The 17810-nt window shown below is 36.1% G+C and overlaps 1 protein-coding gene across 2 annotated transcripts in view; it reads left to right on the top strand.

The window, feature by feature from the left end:
- The window catches only part of SCFD2 (sec1 family domain containing 2), a 455173-nt gene that overhangs the window by 35727 nt on the left and 401636 nt on the right, over positions 1 to 17810 (top strand). For both annotated transcript variants that reach the window (XM_019740184.3, XM_088790215.1), the window contains exon 4: positions 13007 to 13182. In XM_019740184.3, coding sequence (XP_019595743.3) covers positions 13007 to 13182 — 176 coding nt within the window. The remainder of the gene's footprint in view (positions 1 to 13006; positions 13183 to 17810) is intronic.

Below are 17810 nucleotides of genomic sequence, written 5' to 3'. Positions count from 1 at the left end.
TAGGCACTTGGAAAGTATTGGTTCTCTAAATTGTGCAGCGCTTCCAAATGTTGACCCCTATTATACAATATAACAAAACCACATTGGTTGATATCCCCACTGATATCATTAAAAAATCTGTAAGTACTGGGAATGTGAAAATATAGGGGCAGATATGAATTTCCCAAAATTATAATTTTCACTTCATGAAAACGTGACTTTTGTCATTTACAATACAAACTGTCAATTGTTTTCCTTGAAGTGACAGGCTCATTTCATGCAGTTTTTGGAAAAAATGTGTGAAGAACCATAGTTTTTCAATTGTCTCTTCCAGTAAAAATTGTATGCCATTAAAACAGTGTGGAAAGTTCACAACTCAAATAACCACACCAGTGCTTTTTCTTAAGACAATCATTGTACTTCAGTATGCACCAGAAATGCTTTTTGTATAAATCTCATTTCTTTCCACAGGCTATTGACATTTTGTTGAGGGTTGAGATTTGATAAAATTAATAACATTTACAGTTTCATAATGGCCATTCGGAAGGGAAAGTGATGATGTGTATAATTTGGTGCCTCTGCTTTGATTGGTGCTGAGGTGCCAGCACTTTTATCTGCCGTTGTTTTTGTACCATTACTGCAAATACAGCTTAGTAACAAAATCAAGTACATCTTCGTATTATTATGAAAATCGTTTTTACTTTTCTGACTACATGAAAGTGTCTCAGGGTCCCTGGTCCGTGGAACATCTTTGAGAACCATTATTTAAGAGAGTGCCATATTTTCTGGGGTACAAGATAGGCATAATTTCCTAGAGCTCATTGGAATCATAGTTAGATGTCAAAATGGAAGTGGAGAAGGCTCACTGGAATTTTTATCCAGATCTAGAGGTAGTAGACAATTGTTTTTATTCATTTAGAAAAGATTTATTATGTGTCTATACTACGTATTAGATCCTTGTAGGGGAGAGGAAACATAAAATACTTGTTTTCAAATGAGCAAATAACTTAACTTTGCTGAATCTGTTTCTCTGTCTGCAAAATGTGAATTCTAATACCTGGAAATTTGTTAATTAGATGAGATGATTACATATGTGAAACATAGTGGTTTTGAAATTTAGGTGTTCTGTGAAAGGAATGTATAGCGTTATTGTTTTCTGGGTGGATAAAACACGTTATAAAAATAATGATCAGTGGTCCTGCAACTATATATGAAGAGTACTCTACCAGATCTAGGAGTGAAATTATTCTCTCTGTAGGATTTGTTCCCTGATCATCTCAGGGAACAAATCCTAATGTGTGACTAGAGTAATGGTTTCCAGAAGTGAAAGGAGAGATTTGGGATTTAGTTACCTAGTGATTATGTTGAAGCTGTATATTATATTTCTAAAGGAAATATAATAGTATTTCGAAAGGAATGATAGTACAAGGGTAATCATCCACAGAGAGAAGGCAGAATGAGTGAGAAAAGGGTTGAAGGCAGAGCCCTATCCATTTAGGGGTAGGAAGAAGAGGAGAATCTAGAGAGACGGAAAGAGTTCTCATTGAATTAATAATGCCTGGAAGTATTGAGGTTACTAAACAAATGCTTCTCTCTTACACTTTATCACCTAAAACAGAGCTTGAGTTACCTCTGTTTCTCTATTTTCTCATCTGCAAAATGGGAATCTGAATTTCTTATGTCTCTTGAAACTGTGGCTTTATATTTTTAACTTACATTGGTGAATATTCTTTTTGTCCTTTTTCCCTCGTCATCTTTCTCCTCCTCTTCCTCTTGCTAATTTTTATGTTTTCTCAGCACTAGGGACCCTCAACATGAGAATATGGACTAGGAGTTTAAAAACCCCCAGAGAATGATATGCTTAGGAGGCTCATGGCTGCAAGGTGGAGGCTTCTTTACTTAGAGGCTTCCCCTGAGAACAGAAATTTCTTTCCAAGTCATAGTGGACCCAGCAAGGAAATGCCCCTTGCCTGGCAACCTGGTAGCCTGCCTGCCCCCTTGATAACAGGGGTAATCTATCTGGTCCTTTCCATGCTCTCTGCTGAGTTTATAAATGTCGATGTAGTGTTTAAGTTAGCCTCAGGAAAGCTCCTTTTCCAAAGAAAGCCAAACCATAAATGTTTCTGATGGTTTTATATTTCACTGTTTTGTATAACTTTCAGGGAGAGTTGTTTATTTTCTGTTTGTGACCCTTTGGTCTCGCAACAGTTATACTTTATTCCATACTATCCTGAAAACATGTCTTGCTAGATTTCTGAATTTTGGACCCCTTTGATTGAATTAATTCATATAATGAAAATGCTCTTTTTGCATTAGTTTCTTAGTCTCTCTTGGTAATGCTGTAGAGCTCAAAATTTGTGTTTAAAGGATATCCCAGAAAACCTCCTTTAGTATTTATGGTGTTATAAAAGTGGACATAAATTCCCAGCTGGGCTTTATCCAAGTTTCACTATACAGATGGCTGCATATACTGCCCTTCAAATCCCTATGGGAGAAGATTTGTAATGTCTTTCCTCTTCCCTCCTTAATAACTGTTTCAATGTCTAATAGTCATCCCGATCGTGACATTTTTTTCTCATGTCTGACTTAAATCTTTCCACCTGCAAGTTAACCATATTTCTTTGCCCTTTGACCTCAACAGAAGTGGGAAGCAGGCAGTTATTATTACTCTTCTGTTTCTTTATCTGTTGAAAGGCAATGTTTCATCCACTGTACAAATCAGTGATAGCAATAAAATCAAATTTTCCAGTGAAAAATATACATTTGTTCATTCTACATGAGACAGACATGATTTTATTTTAGAATCAAGAGACTACTTGAAAGGTAATATTAGCACGTTTCTAGAAAATTCCAATCATAATATATGTAAAACAGAAAGTGAAAGTACCTTCTCCTGTCCCCACTATCTTGCTCTTCAGTGTAACCTTTGTTCCTACATTAGTATCTTGCCTTCCAGGCCTTTTTCACTGTAATTAGGTGAATAAACATGTAAACAACTAACGAGAAAAATAAAGATGCATGCCAATACTGTAGTATGTCAATGTGGTTTCCATCGTGCTTTTTTTCTCTCACTCTTATTTAAGTTTTGGCTATGCAGCATAAAATACCATGAAAAAATAATAATCATACAGTTGTACCTCATTTTAAACGTTACATGTATACTCTAAAAATTATGTTAAATTGTTCAATTTAATCATGTTTAAAATGTGTGAAGATATTGACACTCCATGGAAAACTGACAGTATCAACTAAAGCCAAGTGTACACCCACCCAGCAGTTTCACACCTGGGCATATATTCAAAAGAAATGAGTGCTTATGTGTACCAAAAGGCATCTATTAGAATTTTCATGGCATCATTATTTATAATGGCCCCAAACTGGAGAACCGAAGTGTCCTTCAAAGCAGAATGGATAAAGAAGCTGGTATAGTCATATAGAGCAATAAAACACCGTAAAAAAAGGATTGAGATTTTGGGTACTGTTACCAAAAGAAGCTAGACACAAAAGAGTAGATATGTACGAGTATAATTCTATTTTTGTCAAGCAGACAAAAATGATCTGTGGTGATAGAGATAAAAGTAATGCTGTACCTTATGGGATTATTGACTGGGTAAGTATACGGGAGACTCTTCTAGAGTGTTTGACATATTCTATAATTTGATCTGGGTGGTGGTTTCATGGATAGGTATATATATATATATATATATAAACATTAACTGAACTGTACACTTAAGGTTTGTGTGCTTTATGTTATACTCATCACTCTCCACCTCTGTTATACCTGAGGCTTCTGTATGGAGTTGCTTGTACCTTCCAGGCAGGTGGCTCCCTCGTTGCTGCAGTGGCTTTTCACTTATTCTAGGCAAAGCCTTTTTGGGTGGCTGAGAGTAGGATGTTTATTTGTATTGTTTGTTTTGCTCCATCAGTTAGTACTCTTCCATTCCTCTTTTACCTTCTAGGAACTTATACTTCAATTAAAAATATTTTTAATATGATAAAAATGATGATATTATGTTAAAATCAGAATTCAGTTGTAGCTATAATTACTTGAATGTTCTCATTTCTGTTGTTTCTCAGTTTTCTGGTATAGGTAACTACAGTTATGTCTCCCAACTGAAAATTATATTCAGGTTATATTCTACTATGTATGGCTTTATAGCTGTATATATTTTTCATAACTGACTTGGGTATGGGCTTGCTCTTGGGGTGATGAAAATGTTCTCAAATTATGTAGCGGTGATGATTGCACAGCTCTGTGAATATAGGAAAAAGCAATGAATTGTATGTACACTTTGGGGGTGAAATTTATGGTTTTCGAGTTATATTTTAATGAAGCTGTTACTTTAAAAAGAGCTCTTGGGCATAAGGATATTATTGTGAAAATGAAATTCAGCCAAAGTTTAAAGATACGAGGGTAAATCAAGAAAAGCTCCTAAAATGAAGCCATCCAGGAAGTCCAAGAATTATTAGAAGTTTCATAAAGAGAGAGAAAGTAGAGAATAGGAAATTAGCAAAGAAAGAACGTGAGACTTTCCCAGATGTGAAGAAATCAACTTGACTTCTGCGAAGCAAGTAGAAAGAATAAAAATCCTCTAAATTAGACATAATTACTGTGAGTCCTCAGAGCACAAGAGAATGAGAAGATCTAAGAGCTCTAAGAAGGAAAAAAGAAGCTCACCTGCAAAGGAACAGTAGAGTAGCGCACATTCCTTGTCAGCAACCTGAAAACCAGAAGATAGAGAAGCAAAGTATTATTTTAACCAAGAATTCTAGACCCAGATAAACTATTATTAAACTTTGAGGGCAATAAAAAGCCTTTTCAGACATAAAAGAACTTTGTTTCTGCATATATTTCTGAGGAAGTTAGTTGAGGATATCCAGCAAAAGAAGGAGTACACCAAGAAAGAAAAGTCTGGGATGTAAACAGTGTGCCCACAGAAGAGAGCAATAAAGGGAGTTCCAGGTTGCTGGCTGTGTACAAAGACCTGAAGAACCATCCACCCAAATGGACCTGAAGAATGAAGGTGTTTGGTAGTAAAGTATTCAGGGAGGGAAGAAAAAAACCCACAAGACACACCGAGTCTAGAGATAAGGCAGTATATTTAAGATCAGAATACTTGGAAGCTTTGATTAAGGCAGATGATACACTGCACCCCCTGCCCTGAAGGCCACCGAGCATTCTAGGTGCAAAGCGTATAATATGCATAGGAAATGTAATCATAGCACAGAATTTTAATTTGACTCTGTCATTAATAGTTATATAGTTCATAATGATGCAAACACTATTGATTGTGAACTTTTTGAATCAAACTATAGAATAAGCACATAAAACTAAATTATAGTTACAGAACAAAATATAAATGCTATCAATTTTGGCCAGATAAAAATAAAAGTAAAGACGATTTGCTTTTTCACGAAGATGGCGCTGAAAGCGAAAAAGGAACACCCTCTGCTCCCAAAGCCAAAGCAAAGGCTTCAAATGCAAAGAAGCGGAGCTGAAAGGCGTCCACAGCCACAAAAAATGAAGATCTGCACGTCACCCACCTTCCGACTGCCCAAGACACTGCAGCTCTTTAGACGAACACCCCCCAGGAGAAGAAAACTTGACCATTCTGCCATCATCAAATCCCCCTAACTACCGAGTCAGCCATGAAGAAGAGAGAAGACAATACACTTGTGTTCATTGTGGATGGATGTCAAGGCCAACAAGCACCAGATCAAACAGGCTGTGCAGAAGCTGTGTGACATTGACATGGCCAAGGTCAGCCCCCTGATCAGGCCTGATGGAGAGAAGAAGGCATATGCTCGATTGGCTCCTGACTAGGATGCTTTGGATATTCCGAACAAAATGGGATCATCTAAATTGAATCCAGCTGGTTAATTCTAAATATAAAAGTTTTTCCCTATGAAGAAAAAGTAAAGATGATTTGAAAGATGAAAGGGGAAATAAAAAGTAAAGGGAAGGGTGAGGGTGGCTAATATCCTCTTCTTAGAACATGAAAAGGTGTAGGATGCCATTTGTAGTTGACAGAACAAAAAAAGTTTATATAATGTAAGTTACCAAGATAACCAATAGATGGGGGCAAAAAGTGTTCGAAATCTTTGTCTGCTTATGGACTATCTCACCACTCTTTGTTGTTGTGTGCTCCTATCCTTTGTTACTCTTTTCTGTCATTCTGATGCAATGAGGAGAGAATACAAACCTATGTGCTCAGTCTACACTATGAGCCGTTTGTACAGTATTTACAAACTCCTAAACCATCTTTCATACACAAGATTCTGGTTCTCTTATGTTAACTGTTGAGTGAACATTTGGAATTTTTTCTGATGGTACTGCCTACCAACCAATAGTTTAGTGGCAATAGAGTTGCCTTTGTCTATGTGTCCTTATGGGTGTCTTTGCTGTCATATACTGGGGGTGCCAAAAAAAATGTATACATATTTAAGAGATGTTATCTGTGCTCAAGCAGTAGTTCACCATAATCAGAAGTGTCTGGATGCTGATGGTAACCACTTTCAGCACCTGTTGTAATTGCAGAAGTCAAACGTGGCTTATAATTCATCATTTGTTATTGGTATATATTGAGTATTACAATTAATACAGTTTTTTTCCTTTCTTAAAATGTGTATAAATTTTTTGACACCCTCTGCGTTTGTATTCCCAGAAAACTTGTTTTGCAAAGTCACGTACTAGGTGTTGAAGGGTGATAAAAAAAATATTGTTAGCAGAAACCCATTCAAAAATCTAAAGAGGGCATACAGATGGACAATAGACATATGAAAAGATGCTCAACATCACTAATCATCAGAGAAATGCAAATCAAAACCACAATGAGATATCACCTCACCCCAGTCAGAATGGCTATCATCAACAAGACAAATAATAAGTGTTAGTGAAGCTGTGGAGAAAAAGGAACCCTCATACACTGTTGGTGGGAATGCAGACTGGTGCAGCCGCTATGGAAGGCAGTGTGGAGGTTCCTCAAAAAATTACGAATAGAATTACCATATGACCCAGCAATCCCTCTCCTGGGTATCTATCCAAAAAATTTGAAAACATTTATCCATAAAGACACACGTGCTCCAATGTTCATTGCAGCTTTATTTATGGTGGTCAAGACATGGAAACAACCAAAATGTCCTTCGATAGATGAATGGATAAAGAAGATGTGGTATATATACACAATGGAATACTATTCTGCCATAAGAAAAGATGAAATACTGCCATTTGTGACAACATGGATGGATCTTGAGATTATTATGCTAAGCAAAATAAGTCAGAAAAAGCCGAGAACCATAGGATTTCACTGATATGTGGGATGTAAAACTGAAAGCAACAAAGGAACAAGACAAACAAAGAAACAAAAACTCATAGACACAGATAATAGTTTAGTGGTTACCAGAGGGAAAGGGGGGAGGGAGATATTAGATGAAGGTAAATGGGGTCAAATATATGGTGATGGAAGGAGAACTGACTCTGGGTGGTAAACACACAATGTGATATATAGATGATGTGTTACAGAATTGTACACCTGAAACCTATGTAATTTTACTAACCATCGTCACCCCAATAAATTTAATTTTTAAAAATCTATGTAAATTTATAATCACAGCACTAATAAAAACAGTAAGAATCTTGATAAAAATACTAACACAGTTAAAAATATATGCTAAATTCCTGAAGTAAAGATGTGTTACAGCATATACAGGACTTTCTGTGAACAAAAGAGTTGAAGGTTGCTCACTGGAAGAAGGTAGAAACAGGTTTGGAGCTCAGTTTAGGTATGGAGACGAGGGCACTGAAAATCAGGTAGAAGTACACAGGAAGCCCTCCTGAGGCAGAAACACGGCCAGGCAGAGCAAGCGGAAGAGCGAGGCATGCCTCGGAGCTGCGTGCAGTGCTCCGTTCCTCTTGTGGCTTCCCGTGTTCAGCTGTATTCGTCTATTTTGGATTCAGCTGCCATGTTTGGTGGCACAAAATGTTAAAATAATGAGAAAGAAGAGCACCTGAACAGATGTGACTTTTGTGTAATATTGAAATGATTACTGTTTGTGTGTGAGCTAATAAAGCAGAGTTTTAGCAGAACATATTCTATTTAAATATTTTAATGTACTTTGCCTTTATTATATTAGAAAAGTGATTGAAAAGGCGATAAATGAGATGCTGATTTCTGGTCATTCAAGTCTTACAGCGCATACTTTGTTTATTCAAATTGCACACACTGGATTTTCATTATTGTTTTTAGGAAAATGAATAAAAAACATGAAATGACAGTATTACTGTTTCTTATATCAAGAGTTTTTTTTAAAACCACTTAATAGCAAATATGTTATTTTAGACAAATTTCTGTGGGTGGTTGCTTCGTACCATTAAGACAATTTTGTGGTTAAATCAAGCCTGGCACTGACAGAATACTCTTTAAGAATATCAACAAAAACTCATATATGTGTAGATATTTTAAATATGTTTTAACAAGCCATGAAACAAGTTGAGAAAGTTATAATTTATTAAGTGTATATAGTAAGTAGAAAAATAGGCTCCATAGTGCTTTTGATTTCAATATTGTAAGTATTGCAGACAATAGTAAGATATTAAATCCTTTTGTTTTCCAAATCTGTCTCCTTTCCCAAGAGGTAATTATATTTTCATGAGTTTTAAAATATATAGAGAATTGATGGTTGATAAATTTTGTGTTTTTCTCTTGAATTGAATCCAGAAGCCTGTTTCTGTTTCTTAAAAACTATAAAAAAAGAAAAAGAAAGCCTAATAGTTTTCTTACTTGAAAACCGTTCTTTTATTTCAAATTGCCACTTTTCAAAAAGTTGCTATATGTTACATAGAGGAAAAACTGAGGGTTGCGAGATGGGGGGGTGGGAATAAGGGGGAAGGTGAAGGGATTAGAAAGCACAATCGGTAACCACAAGATTGCTACAGGGATACGAAAGTCAAGTTGGGGAATGTAATCAATAATGTTGTAAAGATTTTGTAGGGTATACGATGGACACTTGTCTCATTAGGGAGACCACCTCAGGGATGATATAGATGCCTGATCACTGCACTGTACACCTAAAGCTGAAGCTGAACAATAATGAATGTCAACTACAATTTTAGTATATATATTTACAAGAAGCGGAGTACAGCATTAGGAATAGAGACAGTGGAAATGTAATGGCTGTGTGCGATGTCAGAGGGGTTGTGGAAGGGGGAGGGGGTGTCACTATGTGAGGGATATAAATGATAAACGTCTAACTATTACATAGTTTTGTGCACCTGAAACTAATTTTAAAAAAAGAAAAAAAAGTTGCTATATGTTATGCAGTCTTGGTATAAAATGACCCTTGTTTTTATGGCTTTAAAAAATGTGTTGACATTTTAAAATCACCGTGTAAATCTGCCTGACAAGGTTTTGTTTTTGTTTTTGTTTTTGTAATGTGAGCTATGAATAATGTTCTGTCTATGACTTTTTCAACACCTGGTTCTAGTTGCTTGCTGTTTTAGTTTATATGAACTGAAAAGCTTTCTCAAGTCGTTAGTCTCACTATAGTATTTTTGGTAGTCAATTAGTTGATTTTGACTTATTTTATATAAGGCTGTGATTAAGTTTAAGATTGTGAAAGTGTCACTAGCCTATATTTTAAAGCATCTGTGTGAAGTACTCTTTTACTAAATTCAGATTAGCATGTTATGGATTTTTACCCCCCAAAATCTGTTTTCATGACATATATTATGAAGTGTTAGTGGCTTGTGTGTGTAAGAAAAAGATATACAGAGAGGAATAGAGTAGAGCAGCAAGGGTGAATAATTGCTAAATTCACAATGTTCTGTTGGCATTCCCTGTTGTGAAATATGCCTATTTATTCCTTTGGATTACTTTCCTTGTGTGGGAAGGTGACATTATGTAAATATGGCTACTGAGTCCGCGTCTGAGCTAGGAAATGCTACCTGGATAAAAATTTCAACTATGTGTTTGAATCAAAGACACTCTTATCTTTAAATGGAGCATATCATTATTACAATAGAAATCTAAACAGACCCTCTGATGACTTTCTCTGATGATTTCCATTTCTATGGACTCTGTAAAATACAGTCGTATTATGAATAGATTGCATGTAATTTGAGCCTGTTTAATTCCTCCTCCTTCAGTTGTGGAGGTAGGGTTGGAGAGGAGGCAGTTCTTATCAGGTAGAGCCTTTCATACTTTTAAGACCTCTTGTATTTTTCCTTAGCAGTACTTATCACAATACTGACTAAGTGATTATTTGTGTAATTGTTTTATGAATATCTCTCTTGATAGACAAAACTCTATGTGTCCAGGAACCACGCTGTCATCCCCTGCACTCCAGGGTATAAACAAATAAATGGGGCTCATGGTGATTTTAGACTTGAACCCATTTTGTGTAAAAATTTGTTTTCCTATATTTACTGTTAATATTTAACATGTGAAGATGTCATTGTGTAAACATGTTAATTATCGGCACAAAAGGTCCCCATCCACTAAGAGAGAATGACATGTAGGAGGCTGATTTAATTAGGAGAGCATCAAGGAGTAATTTGTCTTCTTTATTTTTTGGCCCTGAGGTCAGAGATTTTTGTCTGATTTGTCCATGGATTTATTTTTAACAGCAAGAACAGTGCCTGGCACAGAAATATATGTTGAAACAATGAATTAATAAAAGTTAATGACACAACTCAATAATAATAAACAATCTGATAAAAAATGGGAGAAAGGTTTGAACAGGTATGTCACTAAAAAAGATATTAGGTGGCAAGTAAATGCAGGAAAAGATGGTCGACATTGTTAGTCATTAGAAAAATATAAATTAAAACCACAATGAGATATTGCTACACACCTGTTAGAATGACTAAATTCCAAATAACTGGCAATAAATATCAAGTGCTGGTGAGGATGTGAGGCAACTATAACTCTCATATGTTGCTGGTGGGGCAGCATATTTGAAAATCAGTTTGTCAGTTTCTTATAAAGTTAAATGTATGCTTAGCATATGACCCAGCAACACCAGTCCTAGAAATTTACTCAAGAAAAATAAAACCATATGTCCACACACATACACATATAAAAACCTGCAGATGGATGTTTGTGAAGGCTTTATTCACAATTTCTAAAAATTGGAAACAACCCAGATCATCATTAACTGGTGAATATATAGATAAATTGTGGCACATGCATACAATGGAATATTAGCCCCCAAAGGGAGCAATCTACGAATATAAGCAGTGACATAGGTCAATAACAAAGACATCATGCTAAAGTGGAAGAAGCCAAACTCAAAAGGCTATGTACTGTACGATTCCAGTTACATAACCTTCCAGAAAGGCAAAAGTATGGGACAGAAATCAGATAAATACAGATAAGTGTTCACCAAGGGCTAGGGGGTGGAAAAAGAGAATTGACTACGAAGGGGGGGGGGCACTTCTGGAATGCTGGAAATGTTCTATATCTTGATTATGACAGTGCTTACCATAATCTGTCAAAATTCGTAAGATTGTACACCAGGAAAGGGCAAATTTTACTGTATGTAAATGATACCTTAATAAGCCTGACTCAAAACCAAACAGAGTTCATGAGGCTTTTCTCTAGTAGCCCTTTAAGCAAGCTAATCCTTAGCTTGCTGCTTGGAGAATCACGAATGAACTCATGCTGTATCAAGGGAACAAAGAAACTAGTGAGGTTCACCTTGCTACTTATCATTCCTGCTATTCTTATTCTTTAGATGCTCACCCTGACAAACTGGTAAGAAGGAGCTTCAAAATTCTTAATATCCTCAAAAAAATGTAATGAAAAGAATATTTCTCAGGCTTGTAAGTTTTTTCTGTCTAGGTCTTTATTTTTTGTGTATTATGTTCTATAGCAGAAGCCATTTATTAAGTGATATCAGCCATTTAGCACAGAGTAAGACACTAAATTCTCAGTGCCCCAGTTGGGGCTAAGGAGGCAGCACATGCCTTGTTTGCTACCTCGAAGCGTTGCAGTGAGAATCAGAAGAGGGCATGGCTGCATTGTGTAAACTGTAAAGTGCTCAATAAAGACAGGTGATTTCATTGCCAAGTATTATTAACAAACCTGAATATAACAGACTTAGTTTCAGACACCGGTGAGCAACCTACAAACACAGCGTGGGTGTGATGTGTAGGAAAGATGAACTTGACTTGCATCTATGTTTGGCCCCAGTGCCTTCTTGCCCAATAGAGAGAATTTGTGGCGTTCAGGAGTTTTGTGCATAGCAGTGGTAAGTGGCAAGAATTAAATTAGACAGATTGGAGAGTGAGAAGTGACTCAATCCAAGGACTGGTATAGGCAAAAGTTGTACTTAGAAGCCCCGAAGGAGTGAATCTTCAGCAAGTTCTTCTTTTGTTTTTGTTTTTGCACAATCTTTAGTTTTTTACGATGTGGGTTCTTTTGTTCTAAATCTAGGTGATCATTGTACCAAATGTGTTACATCACCCATACCAAACCCTTCCTTCTGATATGTCATCTTCCAGTGTTTTTGCCACCCTGGTGTTCTATACATTTACGTTTCATGTAACAGCCAGCTTTTATCTTGTATTGTCATGAACCCACTGATATCAGTGATAAAGTTTTAGCTACAGTCATAACATTTCTCCTCTTTATATACATATACACAAAATTAGGATCTTGCTTCTTAGATTGCTAAATCATATGTCTTGATGAGGTACTCCATGTTTGAGCTCAACAAATATTTATTTGTGTGAGTTTATTTGAGAACTTATTTCCAGGGTACTGCAGAATTAGAAAATGAATTCTACTAGCAATATGACCTTGGCCAGATCACTTAACATCTGTTTCCTTACTTTCAAAATGCAGGTGATGCTTTCAGCTTCACTGTTGTCACCATGTTGTAAAAATCACAATAGCTTAGCAAAGCTTGCAGTCAACTCTGAAATTCGGCCCCAATATAAGGCAGTTAGTATTATTAATGGCATTCTTCTCATTATTTTTACCACTCCCAGAAGAGGGTTCACTGATAAATTATTATGTTTCTCCAGGGAGAGTTACTCCGGGGCAGCTGACGTCCTATATTCACCTCTTCAAGAACAATCTCAAAGCTCTAATGAATCACTGTGGACTCTTGCAGCTTGGGCTGGCCACTGTTCAAACTCTGAAACACCCACAGACTGCCAAGTGGGACAACTTCCTGGCTTTTGAAAGGCTCCTTCTCCAGGTATGTTGGCTGTGGGAGCATCTTGGTATATTAATAATTAAAATTTTTGTTTCCAGGGAAAAACTTTGCTATTTATTGTAGTCTTAGTAATAAGTCATATTGTTGACATATGCCCTATACCATATTACCATATTCTCCTGTGCCCCTGAATTAAAATAGAAGCTTTCTCCGTACTTTCTTTTTTTTTTTTGACAGTGACATCTTTGGCATCTCACTCGATACTAAGAATGTGGTTTGAGCATTTGACTAACCTTTGAAAACCTCTGGTCAATTTTATGCCATTTGGACCTTTCTTGATCTTCACGGCGTCTTTATTCAGTCCCTGCTCCTACTGTAGAATATTATTGCTAATTACATTTCTTCTGACACTAACTAGTTTCTAATCCTTAAACAACATATATGGCATGTGCCTTAGTAAAAGATGAAAAGAGGCAAACTCTAGTTGTAGTTTTATGAAGAAATTTGTATGAGGGGTAGGACCTTTTCATGATTGAACTATTTTCATGGGAAACTTTTTTATAAAGCTATATTTTTTAAAAATTGTAAAGTATTTCAAAATTACATTAAATAACAAATATCTATGGACTTTCCATATAGACTCAATATAACTTTTTTTTTTAATTTATTTTTTAAATTTATTGGGGTGACAATTGTTAGTAAAATTACATAGATTTCAGGTGTACAGTTCTGTATTACATCATCTATAAATCCCATTGTGTGTTCACCACCCAGAGTCAGTTCTCCTTCCATCACCATATATTTGATCCCCCTTACCCTCATCTCCCACCCCCCAACCCCCTTACCCTCTGGCAACCACTAAACTATTGTCTGTGTCTATGAGTTTCTGTTTCTCATTTGTTTGTCTTGTTCTTTTGTTGTTTTGGTTTATATACCACATATCAGTGAAATCACATGGTTCTCTGCTTTTTCTGTCTGACTTATTTCACTCAGCATTACACTCTCAAGATCCATCCATGTTGTCACAAATGTTCCTATATCATCTTTTCTTACCGCCGAATAGTATTCCATTGTGTATATATACCACAACTTCTTTATCCATTCATCTATCGAAAGACGTTTTGGTTGTTTCCATGTCTTGGCCACCGTAAACAAAGCTGCAATGAACATTGGAGCACACGTATCTTTATCTATAAATGTTTTCAGATTTTTTGGGTAGATACCCAGGAGAGGGATTGCTAGGTCATATGGCAATTCTATTCGTAATTTTTTGAGGAACCTCCACACTGCCTTCCATAGCGGCTGCACCAGTCTGCATTCCCACCAACAGTGTATGAGGGTTCCTTTTTCTCCACAGCCTCTCCAACACTTGTTACTATTTGTCTTGTTGATGATAGCCATTCTGACTGGGGTGAGGTGATATTTCATTGTGGTTTTGATTTGCATTTCTCTGATGATTAGTGATGTTGAGCATTTTTTCATGTGTGTATTTGCCATTTGTATGTCCTCTTTGGAGAAATGTCTCTTCAAGTCCTCTGCCCATTTTTCAATTGGGTTGCTTGTTTTTTTGTTGTTGAGTTTCATGAGTTCCTTGTATATTCTGGATATTAGCCCCTTATTGGAGGCACTATTTGCAAAAATCTTCTTCCATTCAGTTGGTGGCCTCTTTATTTTGTCGATAGTTTCTTTTGCTGTGCAGAAGCTTTTAAGTTTCATATAGTCCCATTCGTTTATTTCAGCTTTTACTTCCATTGCCTTTGGAGTCAAATTCATAAAATGCTCTTTGAACCCAAGATCCATAAGTTTAGTACCTATGTTTTCTTCTATGCAGTTTATTGTGTCAGGTCTTATGCTTAAGTCTTTGATCCATTTTGAATTAACTTTGGCACATGGTGACAAATAGCAGTCCAGTTTCATTCTTTTGCATGTGGTTATCCAGTTCTCCCAGCACCATTTATTGAAGAGGCTGTCTTTGCTCCATTGTATGTTTTTAGCTTCTTTGTCAAAAATTGTCTGTCCATATTTATGTGGTTTTATTTCTGGGTTCTCAATTTTATTCCATTGGTCTATGTGTCTGTTTTTCTGCCAATACCATGCTGTTTTGATTATTGTAGCCCTGTAGTACAAGCCAAAGTCAGGAAGTGTGATACCTCCATTATTGTTCTTTTTTCTTAGGATTGCTATGGCTATTCGGGGTCTTTTGTGGTTCCAAACAAATCTGATGATTTTTTGTTCTATTTCTTTAAAATATGCCATTGGGATTTTGATGGGGATTGCATTGAATCTGTATATTGCTTTGGGTAATATGGCCATTTTAACTATGTTGATTCTTCCAATCCAAGAGCACGGAATGTCTTTCCATTTCTTTATGTCTTCTTCAATTTCTTTCAAAAATGTCTTATAGTTGTCAGCATATAGGTCTTTCACATCCTTGGTTAAGTTTATTCCTAGGTATTTTATTCTTTTTGCTGCAATTGCAAAAGGAATTGTTTTTTGTATTTCTTTTTCTGAGATTTCATTGTTAGTATATAGGAAAGCAATGGACTTTTGTACGTTGATTTTGTAGCCAGTAACTTTACTGTATTCATTGATTGTTTCTAATAGCTTTTTGGTGGAGTCTTTAGGGTTTTATATATATAGCATCATGTCATCTGCAAAGAGTGATAATTTAACTTCTTCATTCCCAATTTGGATGCCTTTTATTTCTTTCTCTTGCCTGATTGCTCTGGCAAGGACTTCCAACACTATGTTGAAAAGCAGAGGTGATAGGGGACAGCCCTGTCGTGTTCCTGAACGCAGAGCAAAGGGCTTCAGTTTTTCACCATTAATTATGAGATTAGCAGAGGGCTTGTCATATATGGCCTTTATTATGTCAAGGTATTTTCCTTCTATACCCATTTTATTAAGTGTTTTAATCATAAATGGATGTTGTATCTTGTCAAATGCTTTTTCTGCATCAATTGATATAATCATATGATTTTTGTCCTTTATTTTGTTTATGTGACGTATCACATTGATGGATTTGTGGATGTTGAACCATCCTTGTGCCCCGGGGATGAACCCCACTTGGTCGTGATGAATAATCTTTTTAATGCATTGTTGTATTCGATTTGCTAGAATTTTATTTAGGATTTTTGCATCGGTATTCATCAGAGATATTGGTCTGTAGTTTTCTTTTTTTGTGTTGTCCTTACCAGGTTTTGGTATCAGGGTAATGTTGGCCTCATAAAATGAGTTAGAGAGCACTGCCTCTTCTTCAATTTTTTGGAAGAGTTTGAGCAGGATTCGTATTAGATCCTCTTTGAAGGTTTGGTAGAATTCACTAGTGAAGCCATCTGGTCCCGGACTTCTGCTTTTGGGAAGGTTTCCAATGACTGATTCAATTTCCTTACTGTTGATCGGTCTATTTAGATTTTCCAATTCTTAGTGATTCAGCCTAGGAAGGCTATATGTTTCCAAGAACTTGTTCATTTCTTCTAGGTTATTGAATTTGGTGGCATATAGTCCTTCATAGTATTCTTGGATGATCCTTTGTATTTCTGTGGCATCCGTGATAACTTCCCCTTTTTCATTTCTGATTTTGTTAATTAGTGTCTTCTCTCTTTTTATCTTAGTGAGTCTAGCCAAGGGTTTGTCAATTTTGTTAATCTTTTCAAAGAACCAGCTCTTTGTCACATTAATTTTTTCTATTGCCTTTTTGTTCTCTATCTCATTGAGTTCTGCTCTAATTTTTGTTATTTCCTTTCTTCTGCTGACCTTGGGTTTTACTTGTTCTTCTTTTTCTAGTTCTTTAAGGTGTAACATGAGGTTATTTATTTGGGAGTTTTCTTGTTTCTTGAGATAGGCCTGTAATGAGATAAATTTCCCTCTTAAAACTGCTTTCGCTGCATCCCAAATATTTTGGTAGGATGTATTTTCATTCTTATTTGTTTCTATGTATCTTTTGATCTGTCCTCTAACTTCTTCTTTGACCCAGTCGTTCTTTAAAAGTATGTTGTTTAATCTCCATGTATTTGTGTTTTTTCCCACTTTCTTTTTGCAGTTGATATCCAATTTCAAAGCCTTGTGATCAGAGAATATGCTTGGTATGATTTCAATCTTCTTAAATTTGCTGAGACTGATTTTATGTCCCAATATATGGTCTATCCTTGAGAATGTTCCGTGTACACTAGAAAAGAATGTATAGTCTGATGTTTTAGGATGAAGTGCTCTATACATGTCAGTTATGTCCATTTCATCTAATGTGTCATTTAGGGCTGCTATTTTGTTATTTACTTTCTGTTTGGATGATCTATCCATAGCTGTCAATGATGTATTTAAGTCCCCTAGTATAATTGTGTCTTGGTCAATTTCTCCCTTTAGTTCTGTTAGTAGTTGCTTGGTATATTTCGGTGCTCCCTGATTGGGGGCATAAATACTGATGACTGTTATGTCTTCTTGTTGTACAGTCCCCTTCACCATTATGAAATGTCCATCTTTGTCTCTTGTTATCTTTTTCACCTTGAAGTCTGTTTCATCTGATATCATTATGGCTACACCTGATTTTCTCTGGGTACCATTTGCTTGGAGTGTCAATTTCCACCCTTTCACTTTGAGTCTATACTTGTCCTTGTAGCTGAGATGTGTCTCTTGGAGACAGCATATGGTTGGGTTTAATTTTTTGATCCAAT

The sequence above is a fragment of the Rhinolophus sinicus genome, chromosome 1 (assembly GCF_057876585.1).
Source record: "Rhinolophus sinicus isolate RSI-liver-muscle chromosome 1, RSI-T2T, whole genome shotgun sequence".
Lineage (NCBI taxonomy): Eukaryota > Metazoa > Chordata > Mammalia > Chiroptera > Rhinolophidae > Rhinolophus > Rhinolophus sinicus.
The sequence above is the reverse complement of the archived record's forward strand: the minus strand, read 5'-3'. Positions and strand labels throughout refer to the sequence as shown.